Source organism: Aedes aegypti, chromosome 2 (assembly GCF_002204515.2).
Source record: "Aedes aegypti strain LVP_AGWG chromosome 2, AaegL5.0 Primary Assembly, whole genome shotgun sequence".
In the NCBI taxonomy this organism is placed as follows: Eukaryota; Metazoa; Arthropoda; class Insecta; order Diptera; family Culicidae; genus Aedes; species Aedes aegypti.
Genome location: NC_035108.1, coordinates 6,488,635 through 6,511,113, shown reverse-complemented (window position 1 = coordinate 6,511,113; position 22,479 = coordinate 6,488,635). Strand labels below are relative to the sequence as shown.

The 22,479-nt window shown below is 37.8% G+C and overlaps 3 protein-coding genes across 3 annotated transcripts; all 3 read left to right on the top strand.

The window, feature by feature from the left end:
• Positions 1 to 9,777: 9,777 nt before the first annotated feature.
• Positions 9,778 to 10,906, top strand: LOC5576512 (collagenase). The gene is made up of 2 exons (XM_001662654.2): positions 9,778 to 10,200; positions 10,261 to 10,906. Exons 1-2 carry the CDS (start codon positions 9,986 to 9,988, stop codon positions 10,874 to 10,876), a joined length of 831 nt encoding a protein of 276 aa, XP_001662704.2. The 5' UTR covers positions 9,778 to 9,985; the 3' UTR covers positions 10,877 to 10,906.
• A 468-nt stretch (positions 10,907 to 11,374) lies between these two features.
• Positions 11,375 to 12,378, top strand: LOC5576511 (collagenase). Its single transcript, XM_001662653.2, has 2 exons — positions 11,375 to 11,642; positions 11,700 to 12,378. Exons 1-2 carry the CDS (start codon positions 11,422 to 11,424, stop codon positions 12,304 to 12,306), a joined length of 828 nt encoding a protein of 275 aa, XP_001662703.1. The 5' UTR covers positions 11,375 to 11,421; the 3' UTR covers positions 12,307 to 12,378.
• A 6,758-nt stretch (positions 12,379 to 19,136) lies between these two features.
• Positions 19,137 to 20,138, top strand: LOC5576509 (collagenase). Its single transcript, XM_001662652.2, has 2 exons — positions 19,137 to 19,398; positions 19,464 to 20,138. The coding sequence occupies exons 1-2, from the start codon at positions 19,178 to 19,180 to the stop codon at positions 20,065 to 20,067; spliced, it is 825 nt and encodes a 274-aa protein (XP_001662702.2). The 5' UTR covers positions 19,137 to 19,177; the 3' UTR covers positions 20,068 to 20,138.
• The last annotated feature ends 2,341 nt before the right edge of the window (positions 20,139 to 22,479 follow it).

The following is a 22,479-nucleotide window of genomic DNA, read 5'->3' as shown; positions in this document are numbered from 1 at the left end:
CACATGATTTGAACGTTTTTTACAATGGCGATATCCATCACTAGTAGAACTAGTTTTCCTATCATGACAAGGACTCACATTTGCCGTCCACGCTTGACAGGACATGTTATTTTTGGAGAAACCGGGTGCCCGTAATGGGTGCCTGGAATCAGAAAATCAAGCAATAAAATTTTGAAAATGATTCTGAAGCTTCCTCCCTGGTATAGTACCAATGAGTTACATAGAAAATCCAATGTTGAAACATTGGAACAAATGTCAAATAAAATAATTAAGAATTTCAGGCAAAAATCGTTACAATCTTCTATTGCCACGATTAATGCGTTATTAGACTGGCCCTTAAACAAAAAAGTTGTAAAACTCAACGGGGCACCCCCTAGATATGAGCCTTAGAGTAAGAAAAACGCTCTCTCAAAATTTCAACTCAATTGGTTGCTCCGCCAGGTGGCGCATTCGCTTTGAAGTTTGTATGGGATATTCGTCTCAAATATATTGAAAATTGATCCTATGTCACTGTTTCGTTCCGTATACTAATTGTTCGCGTTCAAGTAAGCCTAGAATAACAAATACACTAGTTGATACCCTAATGAACATAATTGCAGAAGGTTGAATCTGGATTTTGTCTCATTTTCATTACTCTTTTAGTTGTTGAAAGTTAGGCTTAGATCAGCACTCCCGTACAGTCACTTATATGCATGCGACATGTGCCTCAGCTCGCCCAGCGTCATAGGTGGCTATGATGCGCTTAGTGGCTACCTCCAAGCTATGTTGAAGAAATACAAGCAGTATTGCATGATATACTTCAGATGGTTAAAACACCAACTTTATTAATTTTGATCATGGTACAATCTTTTACAATATTCTTTGCTATTACATCAAGTAGTGTTTTTGACATTCTGGGTCCAATTGAACGCGATCATCAATTTTCCTGAACCAAACAGTGCATGATGTGCCTTTGCTCATATGTTTGAGCTGAAAATCCCATATTAACTTCAATTCAAATGCGCCAGCTCATAGAACGACCAAATGAGCTGAATTTTTCAGAAAGGCTTCCTCTAACCCTAAGAAATAATCCTGGGGGGTGCCCCGTGGAATCATACAACTTTATTTTTCTCCCATACTGAGCTGGGCCAGTCTAATGCGTTATATGTTTAGGTTATGTTAGGTTAAGTATATTCAAAGCGTTTTTTTCTCTTATAAGCAGGTGAAATCAACTCACCTGTAAAATCTGAACTGCTACGGCAAATGAAATGTAATATGTTCTTAACAAAATGTTAATAAAATCTTAAATTTGTTTTACCAAATTTGGATGATAGTGTTGTCCAATAACACAGAACACCTATATATAAGAAATGCATGTAATGTTTGGAATGATACTAATGAAGAAATTATAAAAATAAAAAAAATCAAGCAATCTCTAATAAATCCTACTGCAAAGTTTACGATAAATTGTAAATTTACGTGTTTTAAATTTGAATTTGAAGCCGATAGCGACTGGTTTTACACTATCGTTTGATGAGTTTTACAATTAGTGTAAATTCACGTGTGAAACACATTGATACAGCTTGTAGAATGTTTTCAGTGTATCATTATAAGAGTTATTGGATTTTAAATTTTGCCCCCAGGCGGCGCTAGTGAGCATGATTTTTTTTTTGCGAATATCTCAGGATTCTGACCACTTAGAAAGATGGCGTCTTCGGCAAAGTTGTCCAGTACACTGAGCCGATTTGGTTGTTCAACGGTATATGGTACGCATATAATTTGGCACTATTGGATTTTCATATAGCATTCACCTCGGGACGGAGCAGCTCATTACATGTCATATGCAGTTCATATAGAGCGCTTCTTAAGGACCAATGACAGAAATTATATGGGGAAAACTTAATTTTTACAGACAGGGAGAGCGATAATATTGCATTTGACTAACCAATACAAACCAGTGAGGTTTGTTTGTAAATAATATGTGAAATAATAATTTGTATCAAAAGCACGACAAATAATTTGGATTGACACGGCATATGCAGTTAATAATATGTTTATAAATAAAATGGTTATTGTTGGTTCATAAATTATAAATTTATTATTTTGCTGAAACATAAACTTGAATAATAACATAATTGAATAATGAAAAAACATAAAGAATGACGAAATTGTTCAAAGTGAATTTTGCCACTGGGTCCCGATAGCCAAATTATTGATTGAATTTCACTTCTGCATTTGCCTCCGTCAAAAATTTTTGAACATGTTTTTGGATCTGAAGAAATAACAACATAATTAAAACCTCATTTTATAAATAATCAATCATTTACCTTTGGCTTCAACACAAATGATCTGCCTCTATTTTATTTGATTTGCATCTTCCCGTTATTGACCAGAAAACCTTGAATCTAGAAGGAAATCGTTCTAATATTCCTTGTATTCAATTTTTTAATGAATTACTTACCTTCAGAAAGAAATTACAATAATAAACTTCATTTCAAATCACAATGAAATTCTGATGATGATCCAGAAATGCTGGTTGATAATTTATTATGGTTTCGATTCTGACAAACATTTCACATGAGAGACTCGAAAATTGACCAGCCTTGTGAATGTTATATGCAAAGCACTCACCAAGTATAGGCCAAGAACAAATAATTTTTGTATGGACTCAGAACTTCAACTTTTATTTGAAGCCTTGTAAATCTGAACGGATTTAATGATGATAAGTATTGAAATGTTATTGAAATGTGCGTGTAACGCAGGAAGTAGAGATTATATGCAATTTCAGATAAGTACGCCTGTTCCAATTATTTCAGTGTAGGTCAAGCGCTATCATTATAAAAGCCATGAGATTGAAAATGTTGCCATCAGGTGGCGCTAGTGAGTATGAAACTTTCGTTTTGCGAATATCTCAGGATCCTGACCACTAAGAAAGATGGAGTCTTCGGTAAACTTGTTAAGTAGCTCAACTTTGCCCAAGACGGCATGTCTATGTAGTCAGGATCCTAATATATCCGCAAAACAAAAATTTCATGCTCACTAACGCCGCCTGGTGGCAAACTTTTGAACCTCATAGCGTTTATAATGATAGTCCTTGAGCTACTGAACAACTTTGTCGAAAACGCCATCTCTCTAAGCGGTCAGGAACCTGGGCTATCCATAAAACAAAAATTCATGCTCACTAGCGCCGCCTGGTGGCAAAATTTTGAACCTCATAGCGTTTATAATGGTAGTCCTTGAGCTACTGAACAACTTTGCCGATGGCTCCATCTTTCTAAATGGCCAGGATCCTGAGATATCCGCAAAACAAAATTTTCATGCTCACTAGCGCCGCCTGGTGGCAAAATTTTGAATCTCATAGCGTTTCTAATGGTAGTGCTTGAGCTACTGAACAACTTTGCCGAAGGCGCCATCTTTCTAAATGGCCAGGATCTTGAGATATCCGCAAAACAAAAAATTCATGCTCACTAGCGCCACCTGGTGGCAAAATTTTGAACCTCATAGCGTTTATAATGATAGTCCTTGAGCTACTGAACAACTTTGCCGAAGACGCCATCTTTCTAAGTGGCCAGGAACCTGAGATATCCGCAAAACAATAGTTTCATTCTCACTAGCGCCGCCTGGTGCCAAAATTTTGAACCTCATAGCGGTTATAATGATAGTCCTTGAGCTACTGAACAACTTTGCCGAAGACGCCATCTTACTAAGTGGTCAGGAACCTGAGCTAACCGGAAAACAAATATTATATGCTCACTAGCGCCGCCTGGTGGCAAAATTTCGAATCTCTGCTAGAATTATGATAGTCCTTGAGCTACTGGACAACTTTGCCGAAGACGCCATCTTTCTAAATGGCCAGGATCCTGAGATATCCGCAAAACAAAAGTTTCATGCTCACTAGCGCCGCCTGGTGGCAAAATTTTGAACCTCATAGCGTTTATAATGATAGTCTTTGAGCTACTGAACAACTTTGCCGAAGGTGCCATCTTACTAAGTGGCCAGGATCCTGAGATATCCACAAAACAAAAGTTTCATGCTCACTAGCGCCGCCTGGTGGCAAAATTTTGAACCTCATAGCGTTCATAATGATAGTCCTTGAGCTACAGAACAACTTTGTCGAAGACGCCATCTTTCTAAATGGCCAGGATTCTGAGATATGCGCAAAACAAAATTTTCATGCTCACTAGCGCTGCCTGGTGGCAAAATTTTGAATTTCATAGCGTTTATAATGATAGTCCTTGAGCTACTGAACAACTTTGTCGAAGGCGCCATCTTACTAAGTGGCCAGGATCCTGAGATATCCGCAAATCAAAAGTTTCATGCTCACTAGCGCCGCCTAGTGGCAGAATTCCGCAATTCAATGACCACCATATGTTAGCCCTTGAACTACTGAACAATTTTGCTGAACATCATGATCCTCTATTTTGAATACTTTTTAAGATAATGATGATGTATAAAAACGGTCGTTAATCTGAATTTCGGTCGTAAAAAAGTGGTCGGAAAAAGAACCGTCGGTAAAAAAACGGTCGTAAAAAGAGGTTGGAGTGTATATGGATGAAAAATTTGAGGACTCAGATGAGACAAAAACCATCTAGTATCCTAATCGCCACGTGAAGAATACCACGCGGTATTAATTTTATCAGTAATTAGTTTTTTGTGATCAGGAGAGACGAAAAATATACATTTTTCATGCTACCCCTGATGTGGGGTAACATGCAACACACAGTGCTACCTGAGGTACACTATTGAAAACTTGAGCTATATCGTGTTATTATGATCATTTAATAATTGTCTGCAGTAAAAGTATGACAATAATTAGAAATAGGTACTGTACTCTTAGAAAACTAATTGTCATTGATTGAATTATGAGTATTTAACCAATTTGATTGAAAACACGAGGAAATTCTAGCATATCATAAGTCTTGACAGTAATTGGAAAGCCATTAAAATGATTTTATGTAATTTTTCTACAAATACAATTGTACTTTAGGTAATGCTTCACATAACTTATTGTTAATACAAATTCAAATCAAAGCGATGTATCACATATCGGTATGTATGTTTTAAAATGGTATTTGTTGTTGTTCTGAAACATTTTTTTTATCATATTTCATGCAGAAAGTTCCTAATGGCAGATCTGCAAGTTAGTTTTCACACAGATTTTAATTTTTTTTTTCATTATTTTCATGAAGAAAATAAATGTAAATCTAATAATAATGCGATTCATGTAAATATTTCAATATTTAGTACCAAACGTGTATTGAATAAATTGCGGTACACAAATTTTAATGTTACTGAACAAATTTATGTTCAATTTTGTCTTTTCATGTGTTTTTGATGATAAACGGCCAGAAATATCAAACAATTGAGATCAAAATAGCTGTTGCAAGTTACCCCACAAGGGTAGTCAAAAACGTTTTTGAATTTTTATAGTGTTTAACAGTCAAAATATCAAAACTTTTATATTGTCAATTAGTACACTACCAAGAACTGTAACTGATGGAAAATGCCTCGAATGACAAATTTCTACCGTTTCTGTGGTACGTGGAACGTTTTTCAGCATAAATTACATGCAATCCAACGTTTAATATGATTTTCACCTCCGGCAACCCAAGAAAAAAAGAAACAATACCCAAACCTTTGCCAAAATCTTCTGTTGTATACCTGGGGTCAATAAATGGCGGAATAAATTATAAAAAAATAACTCAATGCTGAACGAAACGACAATTCGGTTACATGTCGAAGTGTTGCAAGTTACCCCGTTTGACGGTATCAAGTGTACAAAGATACGAATATTATCAAGCGTGTAAAATACGGCAGACTTCAGTAAGCTGGTCACTTAGTGTGAATGTCGGAAAAAAAATTGCAAAAATAATATTCAGCAGGAAACCAGGTAGAGGTCAGCGGCTTCGGGGAAGACCACGAATACGCTAGCTGTACGGAGTGGAAGAGGACCTTACGGCCCTAAACGTTCGGGGCATCTGGAGAAGTTTCGCCCAAGACCGACGAAGATGGAGCTCTACAATACGCCCGGCAATGGCGTGACGCCACGCTGTAGCCATCAAGGTGTAAAAATGTAAAAAATCTTAGTATTAAGTTATGAACAAAAATGATTTTAGACATGATTTTCATGCAATTTTGTGTACATTCTGTTAAAAAAAATCAGTAACTATTGGTTTATTGGAGATAAGAGATAAAAGATAGAAACTAATATCAAAATAAATATGGAGAAGTACTGAACAATATCTTGTTGAGATATTATAAGATCAAAACAATATCTGGCAAGTTTATGGATTGACCAACAAATCAAAATTAAAATATTTTCTGACTGATGGCGAAAAATAAAAACAATAAAAAAGAAGGCAAACCAGGATCGAACCCTCGACTTTCAGATCTATATACAGAGATGTTACCTATTAGGCTATGCCTATAAGATGAAAGATTAAGAAAATAAGAGCATCATTTTTTTCGCTTTCTGAGACAACTTTTTGCTCTTAGAGGTTGTTCTGACGTCACAATGTTCAGTCCCGACATTTTGCTATTACTGTGTTTTATTCCATGTCAAATGACTAATTTTGACCTTGTTTATATATTTTCAGATGTTAAGCTATAGCGCTGAGATTTATAAAATTTTCGAACATCTTTTCAGTATCGAATTGAGATATGCAATCATAAATTGTTTGTTTCGAGAAGTAATTTTGATTTTTCCGTCCCGAGATTGTTGCCTTAAAATAAAAGATCACCAGCACTTATACACTGAGGATGTCTATTAGTCCCATGTAGTCATCTGATTGGTTCCTTGTGTAAGTGCAGCTGATCTGGTGATACTCTCTGGTGATTCTGGTGATAGAACTCCTTTCACTATTTTTACATAAGACATGGGTAATCAAAATGGCACTCTATTTTCACAGAAATCCCAGAAATAAACCCACTCGAAAGGATCCTGTATTCAAAATCTGCTACTTTCAATATATTGCTCTAAAACAGTTGCATATGGCCACTGAGTGTACAAGTGTGCTTTTCAGACGGTGCATTTCAAAAAAAATTTGCATAAATACAAAATATTCTAAATTTCCTTTTGATTCAGATTATTTTTACCACATAAAGATTAAATGAGCAATTCTCGCTGAAACCAGGCCGCCATCGGCACCCATCGTTAGAATTTTAATTTTATGTCACTGATCGCTAGTTTTTGATAAAACTTAAGGGTGGTTCTTTCTGTTTTCTCAAATTGGTGGACCCCTCGTACGCCAGCTAGCTAAACAGTTTGCGAAAAAGCCCATTTTTTGATAAATATAGGATATTTCTTCACGTGATATGTCTCATATTTCGCTTGGAACATCGAATAGAGAAAGGATAAAGCTTTCATTTAAGGTGATTATAAAACGAAGCCAAAATTTGAATTTTCAAGTGCACAAGACTGGAGAATCTGATAAAAGTTCGCGTTGAAAACCAATCAAATTACTTGCTTGCTAGTGGTGACCAATGCGATAAATTTTCAACGCGGAGCGCTGTTTGGTTCTCAAGGCTTGCGTTCTTGAAAATTCAAGGTGTGGTTTCGTTCTATAATCACTTTAAAGTTAAAAAAAATTTGGCGGCCATTTTGAATTTGGCCGCCATCTTGAATTTTGTTAGAAAAATCGTTTTTTCACCATTAGCGCACCGCTCGTTTTGAATTCTGAGATCACCATCAGAAAGCTAAGAAAAAAATGCGTAAGATAGGCTACAGAAACTAGGTGAGCAATGGTATTTACCCTATGAAAAGAACGATTTTCTAAATCATGTTCTACGGTTATGGCGTATATGGCGAGTACAATCAATGCAAACATTAATTTTTGAACAACAAAGAAACAAGTTTTCAATCATTGGTGTTTTATTCGAGTCAAGTGAAGAATAAGAGTATAATTTTGAGTGAAATAATCTGGCGGCCATCTTGGATTTTGACGCCATCACCAAGGATTTTTTTTTTTGCTCAAAAATTTAAGATTTCTATTCATAATCGATGCACTTTTGGCACTGGTTTACGTTAGAACTACAGATATTACCACAAAACCTATCAATGTCCAAACGCGCAATTTATAAATTTCATTCAATGACAAAAATGCATATGGTAAAAAAATTTTTGTTTATTCCAATCAATGTTTTGGGACGGTATTTATTCAATAAATTTATTTATTCATTATAACTGAATTAAAAAAAAAAAGATTTGTCGAAGAATTATTCTGACATTATAAATCGCATTATAAAAGAAAATTCCTATTTATTAGCCTGTATTTATAACTAATAAAGCTGAGTATCAGGCTCGGTTCCGGTAGGGACGTAACGTCAGGAAAATAAAGAGTAATAAGAAGAAGAGTATACGTAAACTTGTTTTATTGGTAGCCTCTGAATTCGACATGCTACATGTGCTATCAAGGTGAAAAATTCATTCTACTAACTAAAACCAAGATGGCGTCAAAATCCAAGATGGCCGCTAGATTTTTTCACTCATAATAATACTCTTATTCTTCACTCGACTCGAATAAATCACCAACGATTAAAAACTTGTTTCTTTGTTGTACAAAAAATAATGTTTTCATTTATTGCACTCGCCATATACGCCAAAATCGTAGAACATGATTTAGAAAATCGTTCATTTCATAGGGTAAATACCATTGCTCACCTAGTTTCTGTAACCTATCTTACGCAATTTTTCCTCAGCTTTCTGATGGTGATCTCAAAATTTAAAACGAGCGGTGCGCTAATGGTGAAAAAACGATTTTTCTAACAAAATTCAAGATGGCGGCCAAATTCAAAATGGCCGCCAATTTTTTTTTAACTTTAAATTAAAGCTATATCCTTTCTCTATACGATGCCACTAAGTTTGCTATGTGTTTCAAGCGAAATATGAGACATATCACGTGAAGAAATACCCTATATTTATCAAAAAATGGGCTTTTTCGCAAACTGTTTAGCTAGCTGGCGTACGAGGGGTCCACCAATTTGAGAAAACAGAAAGGACCACCCTTAAGTTTTATCGAAAACTAGCGAACAGTGACATAAAATTGGAATTCTAACGATGGGTGCCGATGGCGGCCTGGTTTCAGCGAGAATTGCTCAAAGAGATAAAAGTTGAGAATCCTTCACTTACATCTATTCCACTTGTTCGAATTATGATAGTTTTTCAAGAACTAGCTCCTGTATTTTACAGTAAATTAAATATATATTGCTCACTGCGGGAACAGGCCTAGTGTAGAAGGCCAATGTCTTCTTCTTTCTGGCGTTACGTCCCAACTGGGACAGAGCCTGCTTCTCAGATTAGTATTCTTATGAGCACTTCCACAGTTATTAACTGAGAGCTTTCTTTGCCGATTGACCATTTTTTGCATGTGTATATCGTGTGGCAGGTACAATGATACTCTATGCCCTGGGAATCGAGAAAATTTCCTTTACGAAAAGATCCTCGACCAGTGAGATTCGAACCCACGACCCTCAGCATGGTCATGCTGAATAGCTGCGCGTTTACCGCTACGGCTATCTGGGCCCAATGTCTTCTATCGAAAATCGAAAAAATTCCGATCAGTCTAAAACTAAACATGTACTAGTGAACTTTTTCTATTAACGAAATTTTAATGCTTTTTTACCCTATTTAGGCTAAGTTCATCTTGGTACCGATTATCCTACCTCGGAAATAGGATTCGATCTCAGGTCCTCGGCGTGAAAGGTACAAGCAGATCCCCTAGTACCGGACAGCACCCAATATTCTCAGCAAATTTCCAACGCAAAATAATCCGCGATTTTCAGCTTGATCTGAATAACTGATTTGGGCTTGCTAGCATTCACATTGAAATGCCTATCGTGTTACATTGACTACCAGAGATATGCCAACTACACCAACATATCAGTTAAGGCTAATTATTACATGCTGCTATCTAATCCCGAACATGATTTACTGCTCCCGCGGAGGCTTTAAATAGTTCAGCTGGAATTCGATGGTCACATTTAGTTTATACTAGTCGTTAGTTTCAACATGAACTCCGTAGTGGTTTTAATTTGCATGGTAGCCATCGTATCGGCTTCCGTTCTACCAGAACAACGAGTGGTCGGTGGGTCACCCGCAGAACTTGGCCAGTTTCCGTATGCCGTTGGGTTGCTAACCCGGATCAACATTCTCCTCTCAAGTCAGTGTGCCGGATCTCTGCTATCAACACGTTATATTCTCACTTCAGCCAGCTGTGTTAATGGGTAATCTTGGATTGATAGTGAACTGTAGAGAGTATTGAAATCTTACTTTTATAAATTCAGAATCCAGAGTGCAGTTGCCGTATTTGGAAATCTTGAGCTGAACAACCCTGTCACTCCGGGACAAGTAAGGATGACCGTAACAGAATTCATTGTTCACAACGGTTATGTCGAGAATACAGAAAACTTCGACGTCGCATTGGCTGTTCTCCCAATACCAATCAGTTTCACAGACAATATCCGTCCGGTACGTCTGCCGAATCGTCGCCAGGTGGATGCTCCCTTCAACGGTCAGCAGGGAACTTTCATGGGCTGGGGACGGTTTGGATCTGGAAATAGCAACTCCGCAGTACTTCGCTTTGGCCGTTCGCAAATCATTACAAATTTGGCTTGTCGAGTGAGCCTTCCGACGAACTCTATTCTAGATCAGCACATCTGTACGGAAGGCTTCAATGCTGCGGCGGGCCGAGGATCACCTTGCACTGGAGACACCGGAGCACCATTGACCATAGTCGATGCCGATGGAATCACTACTCAAGTTGGGGTATTCTCATTCAACTCAATTCTAGGGTGTGAAAGCGGAAGAGCTGCCGTCTTCACTCGTATGTCAGCTTACCTAAACTGGATCGCTGAAAACTCGGACGTCGAGATCAGAGATGGATTCGATATGATAGCTTAGACTCAGAAATACAATCGTTTCACGGTCAAACACTGTGGCTGGATAATGTAAAGTTGAAGGAAATTCCAGAAAACACCATGACGCTTATCATTGATTATCAATCTCAATCGATATAGTTTCAAAACGAATCCGTTTTAGATCGTGTTTCTAAGCTTGGTGCTTATCAGGCCAGACAAAACGTGATACAGCTATCAGGAATGCCTCTTTCTCAAGGCAGGTGGTCGATTGTTATACTACAGGATGTCTCTTCCCCTTTCCTTATGTGTGAGCAAACAGATCCAAGTGACTGTGAACCAGTAATAAGTAGATACAATATCGCCATATTAGAACAATGTGGGAAATTTCAGTCGTGTGTTTAAGAATTTTATCTTACATGACCACACCTGTCTTGCCCAGATGTTGGCTAGCTCTTATCACTTCAAATTTTCTTTTCGCAAAAACGAAATTCGGAACTGATAAGGCCATCAACTGCGTAGATGAAACCTTAAATAGCTTGCCATCCATTAGGCTAGGTTCAGTTAGTCGCGATAATCCAATCCGCCAACATGAAGTCCCTGGCCGTTGTCCTGCTTCTGGTTGCAGTTGCCACAGCTTCTGTGATCCCACAGAAGGAAGAACGCGTCGTTGGCGGATCGATCGCTGAGCGTGGCCAGTTCCCGTACGCAGTTGGCCTTATCACCCGCATCAACATTTTGATGTCGGGCCAATGTGCAGGATCTTTGCTGTCCAATCGCTTCATTCTGACCTCGGCCAGCTGCGTCAATGGGTAGGTTGAACACGTGTTTGTACTAGGACTTTTTTTTAACTTGTTTTTGATTTCTAGAATACAAAGTGCCGTTGCCATTATTGGTGGGCTGCGAATCAACGATGCTACCGAGTCGGACCAAATCCGTATGACCGTTACTCAGTTCATCGTTCACAATGGCTACATTGAAGGCACTGATGATTTTGACGTCGCTTTTGCCGTCCTGCCGATCCCAATCAGCTTCACGGAGAATATCCGACCAGTTCGTTTGCCAAACCGTCGCCAGGTGGAGGCAACGTTCGTCGGACAGCAGGGAACCTTCATGGGATGGGGACGATTCGGTGAAGGCACTAGCAATTCCGATGTTCTGCGCTTCGGAAGGTCGCAGGTCATTACCAATCTTTCGTGCCGGTTGAGTTTACCGACGAACACCATCCTGGATGAGCACATCTGCACCGAAGGGTTCAACGCGGCAACTGGCCGAGGATCGCCATGCCAGGGAGACAACGGTGCACCGTTGACCATTACGGACGCTGACGGAATCACCACTCTGGTAGGAGTATTTTCGTTCAACTCAATTTTGGGTTGCGATGGTGGTCGTGCAGCCGTTTTCACTCGTATTTCGGCATATCTTGACTGGATCGAAAACAACTCGGACATTGTGATCCAGGACAACTTCCAATAATCTCCTTAAGTTATTGTAATTATTAATGAATGAATACAAATTAAGATTGTGACGTATTTGTTCTCAAAAATAGTTTGAATATCCCCCTTCTTAATACTACAATAGCATCCGCAAATCGCAAGTCGGGACTTTTTTACATGTTAGGAGTTCCCCATGGCAGGAGAGGCTGATCATCGACCAAGTGCCAGAAAAGACCCGTTGATTTGAGCAATATGATTCTTAAGGAATTTGGGGGGTTGATGTCAGGCTTTTAAGCACTGCAACGAACATCTGAATGGCGTTATGACTTTGGCAAACATCTGAATCGCCCTGAGTGCACAAGCACGGAGGCAGCGGGTGAAATGACTACACCAGAATTGTGGATAATAAAAAAAATGGTTAGGGTTGAATAATAGCAAGAAGGTGGGGATTATTCATGGGGTCGGAGCGGCATTTGTCAAGTTGGACTGGGCGAAGTTGTTCACTTTTAGAGGCGATTTAGGCGATCAACTCAAAAATCACAACACGAATTCTTGAACGACTCAAGTGAGACTGCATTGAAATGCGATGATTATTTCTTCCGCTCTTGCTTCTATGCTCACCCTTACTCACATTTTAAAAGAACTCTTGAGTGACCCGTCCGAACAAAACAGGCCTCGCGGAGTTGTGATGATACTCATTTTTTATTTCCTCCGTTGTGTTTTGTTATGAATCTTCCCCACTCAATTTTCTTCAGCCATTCCTTTTCAGTAGCAAAACAGCCTTTAGACGATAATCAGATTTTCTGCTGCGCATTTACATTTTGCGAGCTTATGTTGATTCCGCTAATTTCAGTTTATTCTGTACAACGACCATCAAATGTCGAACATCACAAGTAATAGTGGATTTTTTTATAAAAGAATGTTTAGAGTTAAAAAACTTGACTTTTGTTTGTATGATGGGATTGACTTAATTTAAGAATTAATCTTAGCTTTAATTTAACAGGTCATACAGTCACTACAAAAGATGTATTTTTTATTTATTATTATTATTATTGTTACTGTTATTATATATTATAACCTTTATTATTTTTGAAAGCTTTATCTATTTTTATGCTGATGAAATGTTATACAATTGATAAACTTGTTTTAAAGCCTACTACTTTTCCTTCTGTTTTTTTCACATAATTTACGCCAAAACCTTTTGAGCTTGTTAAAATACACGGCACGTATCTCCGTGTAAAAAAAATCTTAGTGTACTTCAAAAAGGTAATTGAAAGAATTCCTGTGGAATTCATTCTTTCTATTTTAGAGCAGTTTCAGATGAAATTCATATATGTATTTCTGTAGGATTATTTGTGATCTGATAGAAATACTTGGACAGATTCTTGGTGTTGGTGAAAAGTTTAGAAGAATTCATGCATACATTCTATACGATATTCTTAAATAACATTTAAAGTTCTCAGACATGTCTCCGAAAGAACTTTTAATAAATTTCCTGCATGAATTTTATTAAAAATCTCAAAATGAATTGCTCAGGAAAGAGTTCGATGGATTCTTGATAGAGTTCAAGAAAAAATACCAGAAGTAATTTCCAAAGACATATTTTGAGGATATCCCAAGAAAAAAAATAAATGCCATTTGAAAAAAAAAATAAAAAAAAACATTAATTGATTCTTGGAAATTGACAATATCCCTAGTGAAATTCTTGAAGAAATTTGTATTTATTCTATTGAGAAATTGATTGCATCATTAATTGAAGGAATTAAGGCTCATGAACACATGCCTTGTTTTTTTGAAGCGGTGTCCGGCCATTTTGGCCGAACGCCATTTGGACGAATGCCATTTGGCCGAACGGGTCGTTTGGCCGAATGCCGTTTGGCCAAACTTTGAACAAAAAAAATAAAATCAAATGGCTACAACGCTGATGTATAGGATTCACTAGAATGCCCCAATAACTGATCAGCTAATTAATTTGATGATTTTTGTTTATGACGGGACGTCATGTTCGATAAAATCGACTAGGTAGTTTATTCAGGACGAATTTGTGAGCACCCCATATCGCGTCAAGATTCTAAGCGGATGGTTGATTTGTCTCTGAGTTGCCAACGGTGTGTTAGGATTTCAAGTGTTTTTTAAAGGTTTCATCAGTTTTTTTCCTTCTTTTAAGCATAGGCTATTCTTTCGAGTTATACTCAGGGTTGGAAGAGTTCGCATCACGAAGCAGCTCACAAGTGTATACCAACGCATAACAAACATCACAGACTCGCGAACTATCTAGGTGTGAGTAAGTCCGCACCCGCATGCTCGGGAGAACATGTCAAAAGAAGTAGCAACAAGCTCGGGAACGTTTACTCGCGAGTAACCGAGCAAGTTGTGATTTATTATGGTTCTGACAGACAAATTAATTGCATAACCATCAAGTCGACAGTAAACTACTAGTTTGTGGTCAAAACCCCTTGGAAACCATAAATCTCGGAGGGGAAGCAGTTTTTTTTTCCAAAAACACAATTTGACTCTGAACAGCTCCGAACACGTTCGCGAATCACTTTTAGCTTCGGTTACTCGGGAGCACGACGGATGCGAGTAAACCAGCGCTCTGACGCTCGGGAACGTTTGGTTTTGTTTTTGTTCCAGTTCAGCAGAAATGTTCGCCACTTTCCATCACTGGTTTTACTGGATTCTTTACAATTGGCAATAATTTAGCGTATATCTTGATTGAGAAATTTTCCTTCTTTGAATCATCGGCAGTTTTTTGTCGAGTCTAGTACACGACACTGATGACGACCTTACAGTTGAGGTCGAAATACGCGTATCTATGAAAGGATACAAACTCTAGTGGAATTAAATGGTAAAGTATTGAATTCGGTTTTTCATTTACTTATTTTTTTTAAGTTATGCTGATACAAGGATTTTTTGTATTCACCTTGCTAACATTTTTATAAGAGATTTTTCCTTTTTCTGGTTATAGACTGCTCTTTTAAGAGAGAAGTATTTTTAAATTTATTAGAATAATTAAGGCTAATAATACGTGTTAACGAACAACCTCTGGCAGCACGGTTGTGTATCCATGCAACCGCCGTTACTGCGGTGGGCCCCAGGCCCATGACAACCATATATCGATACACAGTGTTCTTCGTAGCCAGGATGTCCTGGGCGATAAGTGAATATGGACTTATCCACGGTCTTCTTTTATCCTCAACTTTCTTTTTCTTTTCTGCTCTAAATGCGGGCAATGTTTACATTAAATGACATCCGGACCAACATCCGGACAACGAATGTTCACCGGATGAACATGAAGTGGAGGAATTAAAGAAACTATAAGCAAAGAAGCGAAATGTTCCAATTGGAATTCCAAGTTTACTGTCAATGTCATTCCAATCGAGCAGGAGACTTGTCAAACACTTTTTCACACAAGCTGAAAACGGCTCACACAAAAATGTTACCGCCCACGAAAATTTTGCTTCTTCTGAAGTAGCATATTTTCTGAATACATGAGTGTCGGTTGCAATTTTCATGCTTTGCATAAAGAATGCTCTACTCATTACATTGGTTTTCCATACATTCAGTCAATTTTTCATTCGTTACCCAAACCTGTGAAAATTCAACACATCAAACCTGTGACTCACTTTTAGCGTGGGAATCAACATTGGCAGTGCTGCGTAATAGATTTGGCATAGTTGCTAGCTGATTTATTTTGAATATGATCAGATTTCGTCTCTTTATAATTTAGACTCTTTAGGAGGAATGCACAACGAAATCGTTCATTTTTTGTAAACACGGCCCGCAATAAAAGGTTTTCTTTCCAGTGGAAGAAGCAGCGTGACGTCATTGTAAATTAGTTCATCGCCCACTGTCAGTTGTAAGAACTGTGAAAATGAAGACCTCTGATTGCACTCTCGATTCAAATTACCCGAAAATGAGTAAACACATGGAGATGTTGACTACGCTAAAAGTCGTCCCGTGCCATGGGCCTATGTGGCCCTACTAGTTAGGCAACACTGTGGTAGCTGTCATTATTTTCCCTCCACTTTGTTATTCTTAAATGTATCTACGATAAATACAAACGTGTTTTAGTTTCTCTCTAAACAAGAGTAGTTCTTTTATTCACTTCCGGTTCCTCCGTGTTGTTCCGAAACCCATTTCAATACGTTCATAAAGAGTCTTACTCAAAACATATTATTATAGCTCAAGGGTTAACTTAGGCAAATTGTCATTCTCATCTAAGATTAAGATTGCAATGTTTGAACTGAACTCTACACCATTGCTTGCGTATAGCAGTAAACCGAACGACTCGGTGAATACTGACGCCAAAGAAGCTTACTGTTTCTGTTTTGTGAAAAGAAGAAGCCAAAACTTGTGATTGCTAGAGCTATGAAATAATTTACTTAGTACGATTCGAGGGATCCAAGCAAACCAATGCTGCAGAAGGAATTAGTCGTAAACCGTTTAAGTTACTGTCAAAAGATAACTACAAACGCAATGCTGGCAGTTATTACCACTAGCAGAAAAGTGAAAAATTGCTTACATTTAGAATGTTCTTCTTTCAGCAATGATTGTTTCTTAAACTAATACTAAAGAACGAATCATTTATAAAAAAAAATATATTTCCTATTTAATACATTAACTCAACTTCTACAATCAATTTTATGTTGAAAAACAACATATCATCGCTTTTAATATTTCTTCGCAAACATAATTATTTATATAACACGGTTTTACGTAGTTTCTTGGGTAAAATAAATAAGAATGTAACCAAAAATTTAAAATGCTTGTCTAATATGTTTAATTGACTTCTATAAACAACCTTTTGTTGAAAAAAATAATACTATCGCTTTGAATTTCGTTTCCCAAGCATATAACTTGACTTCTACAATGAATTTTATGTCTAAAAACTACATTTCATTGGTTTGAATTTTACGTTAGAGACAAACAGGTTAAAACAACTATTTACGTTTTTTTAGTAAAATTAATTTGTAGTATTTTCAAAAATGTATATCTCTACTCAAATTTATAAAAAAAAACTACATGTCATCGCATTGAATTTTGATTTTCAGGCAAACGGGACCAATGGACCAAGGCACGAGTACACTAATTTGACGTTTGAGTGGTGCCAAATTCATTCGTTTCCATGGTCACGTAAATAACATGGCACCGCTCAAACGTCAAGGAGTGAACTCGTGCATTGGTGCATAAATAGAGCATATCCTTTGAAAACCGTATATCCTACTACGTGTATGTGTAATATTATTTTTCTTGTGAAACTATGATTTTTTGAAGTTTCTGCGAAATTTTCTAATGGAAGTCCTTGACACTGTTTTTCAAAAATCAAAAATTGTTTGTATAGCGGAATCGAAATATTTTTGGGCTTCGTGGCTGTGCGGTTAGTGTTACCAAGCATTCAGCCGCATCGCGTTAAGGAGCGTGGGTTAGATTCCCGCTTCAGTCCGGAAACTTTTTAGGAATGTTTTTCGAATTTGCCACTGGACGTTGCATGCTAGACCGTTGTCTAGTGTGGTGCTTCCTTCATTTCCACTGGAAGCATTGAAGCTTAAAAAAAATTATATGGGATTGGTGAACATTTCAACTGGGTGCCCCCATTCTCCATTTGGCTAGCTACGACTCTATTTTAATTTTATTCCCTGCAATACTGGTCTTTAATGTTTCCAAAGGAAAAATAAAATAATAATATTTTCGTCTGATGGTTGAGATATGAGCTCTGAACCATTGTATCGCTGTTATTTTAGGAAGACATATTTTTACACCCCCTTTAGACTTTTTGTTCCTTGCTACGACTATGCAGAACATTTTGCTTTATGAGTTGAAAAGTCAAGCTTTATGACGGTGCAAGAAAATTTGAAATCAAATGACTACTTTAAGAGTAATGGCTCTTCAAAAATCTGTGTAACTCACATTTTAAGCACCGTTCCCTGACAGTTAAAGACGCGTTTCAGTCTCTACTTTGCTCATTGTAAAAGACCTTAATAGTTTAACGTTTTACGTTCCATGCAAGAAGGGTGCACAATGTTATGTATAATGATGGTTTTGCGTGAATTTCTTAAAATGAACCATTCTGGATAAACATTTCTAAAGGGCACATCGACTTTGGTAGACATTGGCTTTGCAAGACGCTGTTGAGCCCAATTCAACTCGATCACGCTCACCAATACCACTATCAGGAAGAGCTAACATCAATCTTTCTGATAGCGGTGTTAGTTTGCGTGGGCGGGCTGAAGAGGGCTCAACAGCAACGTTTCTGAAGAAAAGGGCCCTTTTCAAATGTTTGTCCAGCATTGAGGTCGCCCGATGATAAGTGTAACAAGCCACTCCGTTTGACGGTACTTTTAGTTGACGGTACCCCCTGCATTCTTAGGTCACTACGCAAATTGAGCTTATCACAATTACAAGCAAAATTTGCGTCCAAAATAATCTACTTTTTCTAGAAAAGATAAGTTAAACACGTTTTGAGTATGGGAAGATTCGAATATTACGTCCAAAATTGTATGGGAGTATTAGACCCCTCCCCCTTCTTTACTTTATCAAACAAAAAAACTCTCAATGATTATTGAGATTTGGCAAAAAAAATGAATTTAAGTGAGCACCAAGAATACATTTTTTCAAAAACGTTCAATAACTACAAAAATATCAAGTTTCAAAATCTTATTTTTCTTATTATGATGTTCATTTCCGACGTGCCTCGAACAAAAAATTCCCAAAATAAACACCTGTTCGGTTGCGAATTCAGCTCAATCAATTGCCATTCGTTGATTATCGCAGCCCTCCAATCCAGATTAGCACCTTCGCATAGCATTTGGTTTCTCTGGCTGATAAGCTTCCGCCTTTCACGAGAATCCTTTAAATAACGGCTCCATTGCGTACAGCTGGTTTAGTTTACATCGGTTCAGTCGAGAAACATGAAATTCCTGGCAGTGCTCGCCCTCTTCGTGGTGGCCGTTTCGGCTTCCGTAATCCCACAGCGCGAGGAACGCATCATCGGAGGTTCCGTGGCCGCGTCCGGACAGTTCCCGTACTCCGTCGGTCTGATCACCCGTATCAACATTCTGCTGTCCGGACAGTGCTCCGGATCGTTGATCTCAGCTCGTTTCATCCTCACTTCGGCTAGCTGCGTCAGCGGGTAAGAACTTGAAAGGACACTGAACCCTTAAAACGTGACTAAATGTTCAACTTTTTATTTTGTAGTATCCAGAGTGCTGTTGCTGTCATCGGAGGTCTTCGCATCAACGATTCCACCGAACCTGGTCAGACCCGCATGACCGTCAACGAATTCATTGTCCACACCGGTTATGAAGAGGGTATGGAGAACTTCGATGTTGCCTTGGCCGTTCTGCCAGCTCCAGTTGCCTTCACCGAAAATGTTCGCCCAGTGCGTCTACCAAACCGTCGCCAGATCGATGCTACCTTTAACGGCCAGCAGGGTACCTTCATTGGATGGGGACGTTTCGGAGAGGGAACCACCAACTCGGATGTGCTGCGTTTCGGTCGCTCCCAGGTCATCACCAACTTGGCTTGCCGTTTGAGTCTGCCAACCAACACCATTTTGGATGAGCATATCTGCACGTCTGGACTGGATGCTGCCGCGAATGCTGGATCTCCATGCCAGGGAGATAGCGGTGCTCCGTTGACCATTACTGACGCCGACGGTATCACCACCCAGATTGGTGTGTTCTCGTTCCACTCGATCTTGGGATGCGACAGTGGCCGTGCTGCCGTCTACACCCGCATGTCCGCCTATCTCAACTGGATCGAGCAGAACTCGGATGTTGAAATTGCAGATGACTTCTAAGTTTTCTGTTACTGAGTATAGATTGTGATCTTGAGAATAGTCAAAATATACATTTCGTTATCTAACAATTATTTTGTCGAGTTTTACTTCTGTTGGATAATGCGATTGAGTTATCAAATGTAATGCTGGCAATAAGGGGTTATCTTTATTGCACATTGCTAAAAAGACCTACCTGGGCTTTCCCAGTGACGTAAGTTAGTGGTCTGATCAATTCTGAAATACTTCCAAAGGGTATGAGGCCTTATGACGACGTCATTTGAACACATGTAAAATAAAACGGGGTAACATTGACCCTTGTTACAAAAAGTTAAAAAGAAATTTATTACTGTTCTCAATGCATGAATGATGATACCGTAAAACGGGGTATCTTTGATAGTGCGTTACCCACCACATACTAAACGAAATATCATAATTTCTGTTAATCGGTTAAGGAAAACGAATGCAAAACTGAAGAATATTAGTATGATACTTCATGTAAGAGCTGTTTTCGTTTGAATCGAGGACATTTGAGGCTTTATATGCGAATATTAAAAATTGAAACGATTTTAGCACTTTCGAATAGCTTACGAACAATCTGTTCTACGATCACTATTCGATGTAGTTTTGAATGGTTGGCCACTTATTTTTGACAGCCTAGTTATCATAGAACTTGAATATGGTCTCAAATCTCTTAGCGAAAAGCATTTTCACAAACTGGGACCATTTTTGTAATCTAAGACGGAAATTTCCATATGATGTTAAACGCCTAGAGGTATGCAATGCCCTACAAATGTTACGTAATTCATTCAAATTGTTCCATTTCTGGTCCGTTATCAAAGTTACCCCAAAACAGAAAACCGACTTTTGATTTTATGAAAAATTATACATCAATTCAAAATAAACATTTTGGCAATCTATCAACTAAAATCGATCGTTAGGATACCAGTACTTGTTTCAAAAATATAAATTATAATTCTTTGAAACAGCATGCATAAATATTCAAGTTTTATTCGAAAAAACTACCAAAGTTACCCCGTTTTACGGTACTAAGAAATGATTAACTTCTTAACGATCAACGCTCCGTCATCGTAATCATCGCCATCATCGAAACTTGAAAAGCAGTTTTTCTGTTCAAAACTAAAAATTATTCGATGAAAATGTGTTCACTGTGTTTCGGTAGGGGAACAGAATACAGTGAACACATTTTTCTGTAAATTTTCTTGATTTTGAACGAAAAAACTGCTTTTCAAAATTCCGAAATCAATGACGGATCCTGCCCCCTTAATTCCTTCTCAAACATCACATTAATTTCTGTGTTTGGCAACACTATCATCCTACCGTTTTGTCTCAAATTCCGAACAGACTCATATTCCGAACACTCGGTTTTTGTATGGCGATTTGGTTGAAATGTTTCGCTGAAATATGTCACCATATAACATGCGAAATTATTCATTTGAATACGATTTATTCGTGCTGTTCGGAATTTGAATCAAGGTTTTCGGAATATGAGACAGAATGAACGCAGTGTTCGGTATTTGAATCAAAATGTTGTTCCATACTTTTACGTAAAAACAATGCTAAAACTAACTAAATCAACATTATTATCGGTACACCCAACAGCTAACAGTTAGACTTTGCGAAGAAATTAAAATGTACACGAATATCAGCCAATTTGTGCCCATCAGATGCATTTGAAGTCACTGTTGGCCTTAAGTGTTCTGAATATGAGTCAAAACGGTAATTTGGTAAAGAAAAATCAGCTAACATTCTATTCATTTGCCGGAGCAGTTCAGATTTTTTTACAGGTGAATTGAATTCACCTGCTCATAAAGGAAAAAAACACGCTTTGAAATAAACATTACTTAACCAAACCTAAGTGCACTTATCATGGCGTTTTTTGTCTCAAATTATGTATAATTTTATTCGATATTTGTTCCGATGTTTCAACTTTCTAGTATTGGTACAGCATACAAATGGCCGTTCTGAAAATTTGTTTGAAGATCAGAAGCTTTTTTTATGAAAGTAGATACTGATATTTTATAAATTTGTTACATTAGGCTTGAATGCTCTCTACGGATTTTTGACGATTAAATTTTCATCTAGCATGAGCCCTAGATATTTAACTTCACCAGACAAATTTATTGGAATTTATTGTCTACTTGAAGGTTTCAAATAAATACCTTTGGTTTATGAAGTTATTTTATAAGTTGAGTTTTAGAAGTATTTCCAGTTTTGCAACATAAGTTTTTGAATATTTAATAGGATTTCATCAGCTCTCTAATGCCAGCTTAATATTTTATCTAAAAATATTCATATCTCGATATTTTTTCCGCCTCTTCTTCTCACTGGTGGTACGCCCCAACTTAGACAGAGCCTGCTTAGTGTTCTTATGAGCACTCCAACAGTTAAAAACGTAGCTTTCTTTGCCAATAG

Excerpts from the sequence above, each read along its gene's own strand:
- LOC5576512 (XM_001662654.2), top strand. The coding sequence starts at position 9,986 with ATGAACTCCGTAGTGGTTTTAATTTGCATGGTAGCCATCGTATCGGCT. Across the intron at positions 10,201-10,260 it reads TCAGCCAGCTGTGTTAATGG|AATCCAGAGTGCAGTTGCCG; the intron begins GTAATCTTGGAT and ends TTATAAATTCAG.
- LOC5576511 (XM_001662653.2), top strand. The coding sequence starts at position 11,422 with ATGAAGTCCCTGGCCGTTGTCCTGCTTCTGGTTGCAGTTGCCACAGCT. Across the intron at positions 11,643-11,699 it reads TCGGCCAGCTGCGTCAATGG|AATACAAAGTGCCGTTGCCA; the intron begins GTAGGTTGAACA and ends TTTGATTTCTAG.
- LOC5576509 (XM_001662652.2), top strand. The coding sequence starts at position 19,178 with ATGAAATTCCTGGCAGTGCTCGCCCTCTTCGTGGTGGCCGTTTCGGCT. Across the intron at positions 19,399-19,463 it reads TCGGCTAGCTGCGTCAGCGG|TATCCAGAGTGCTGTTGCTG; the intron begins GTAAGAACTTGA and ends TTTATTTTGTAG.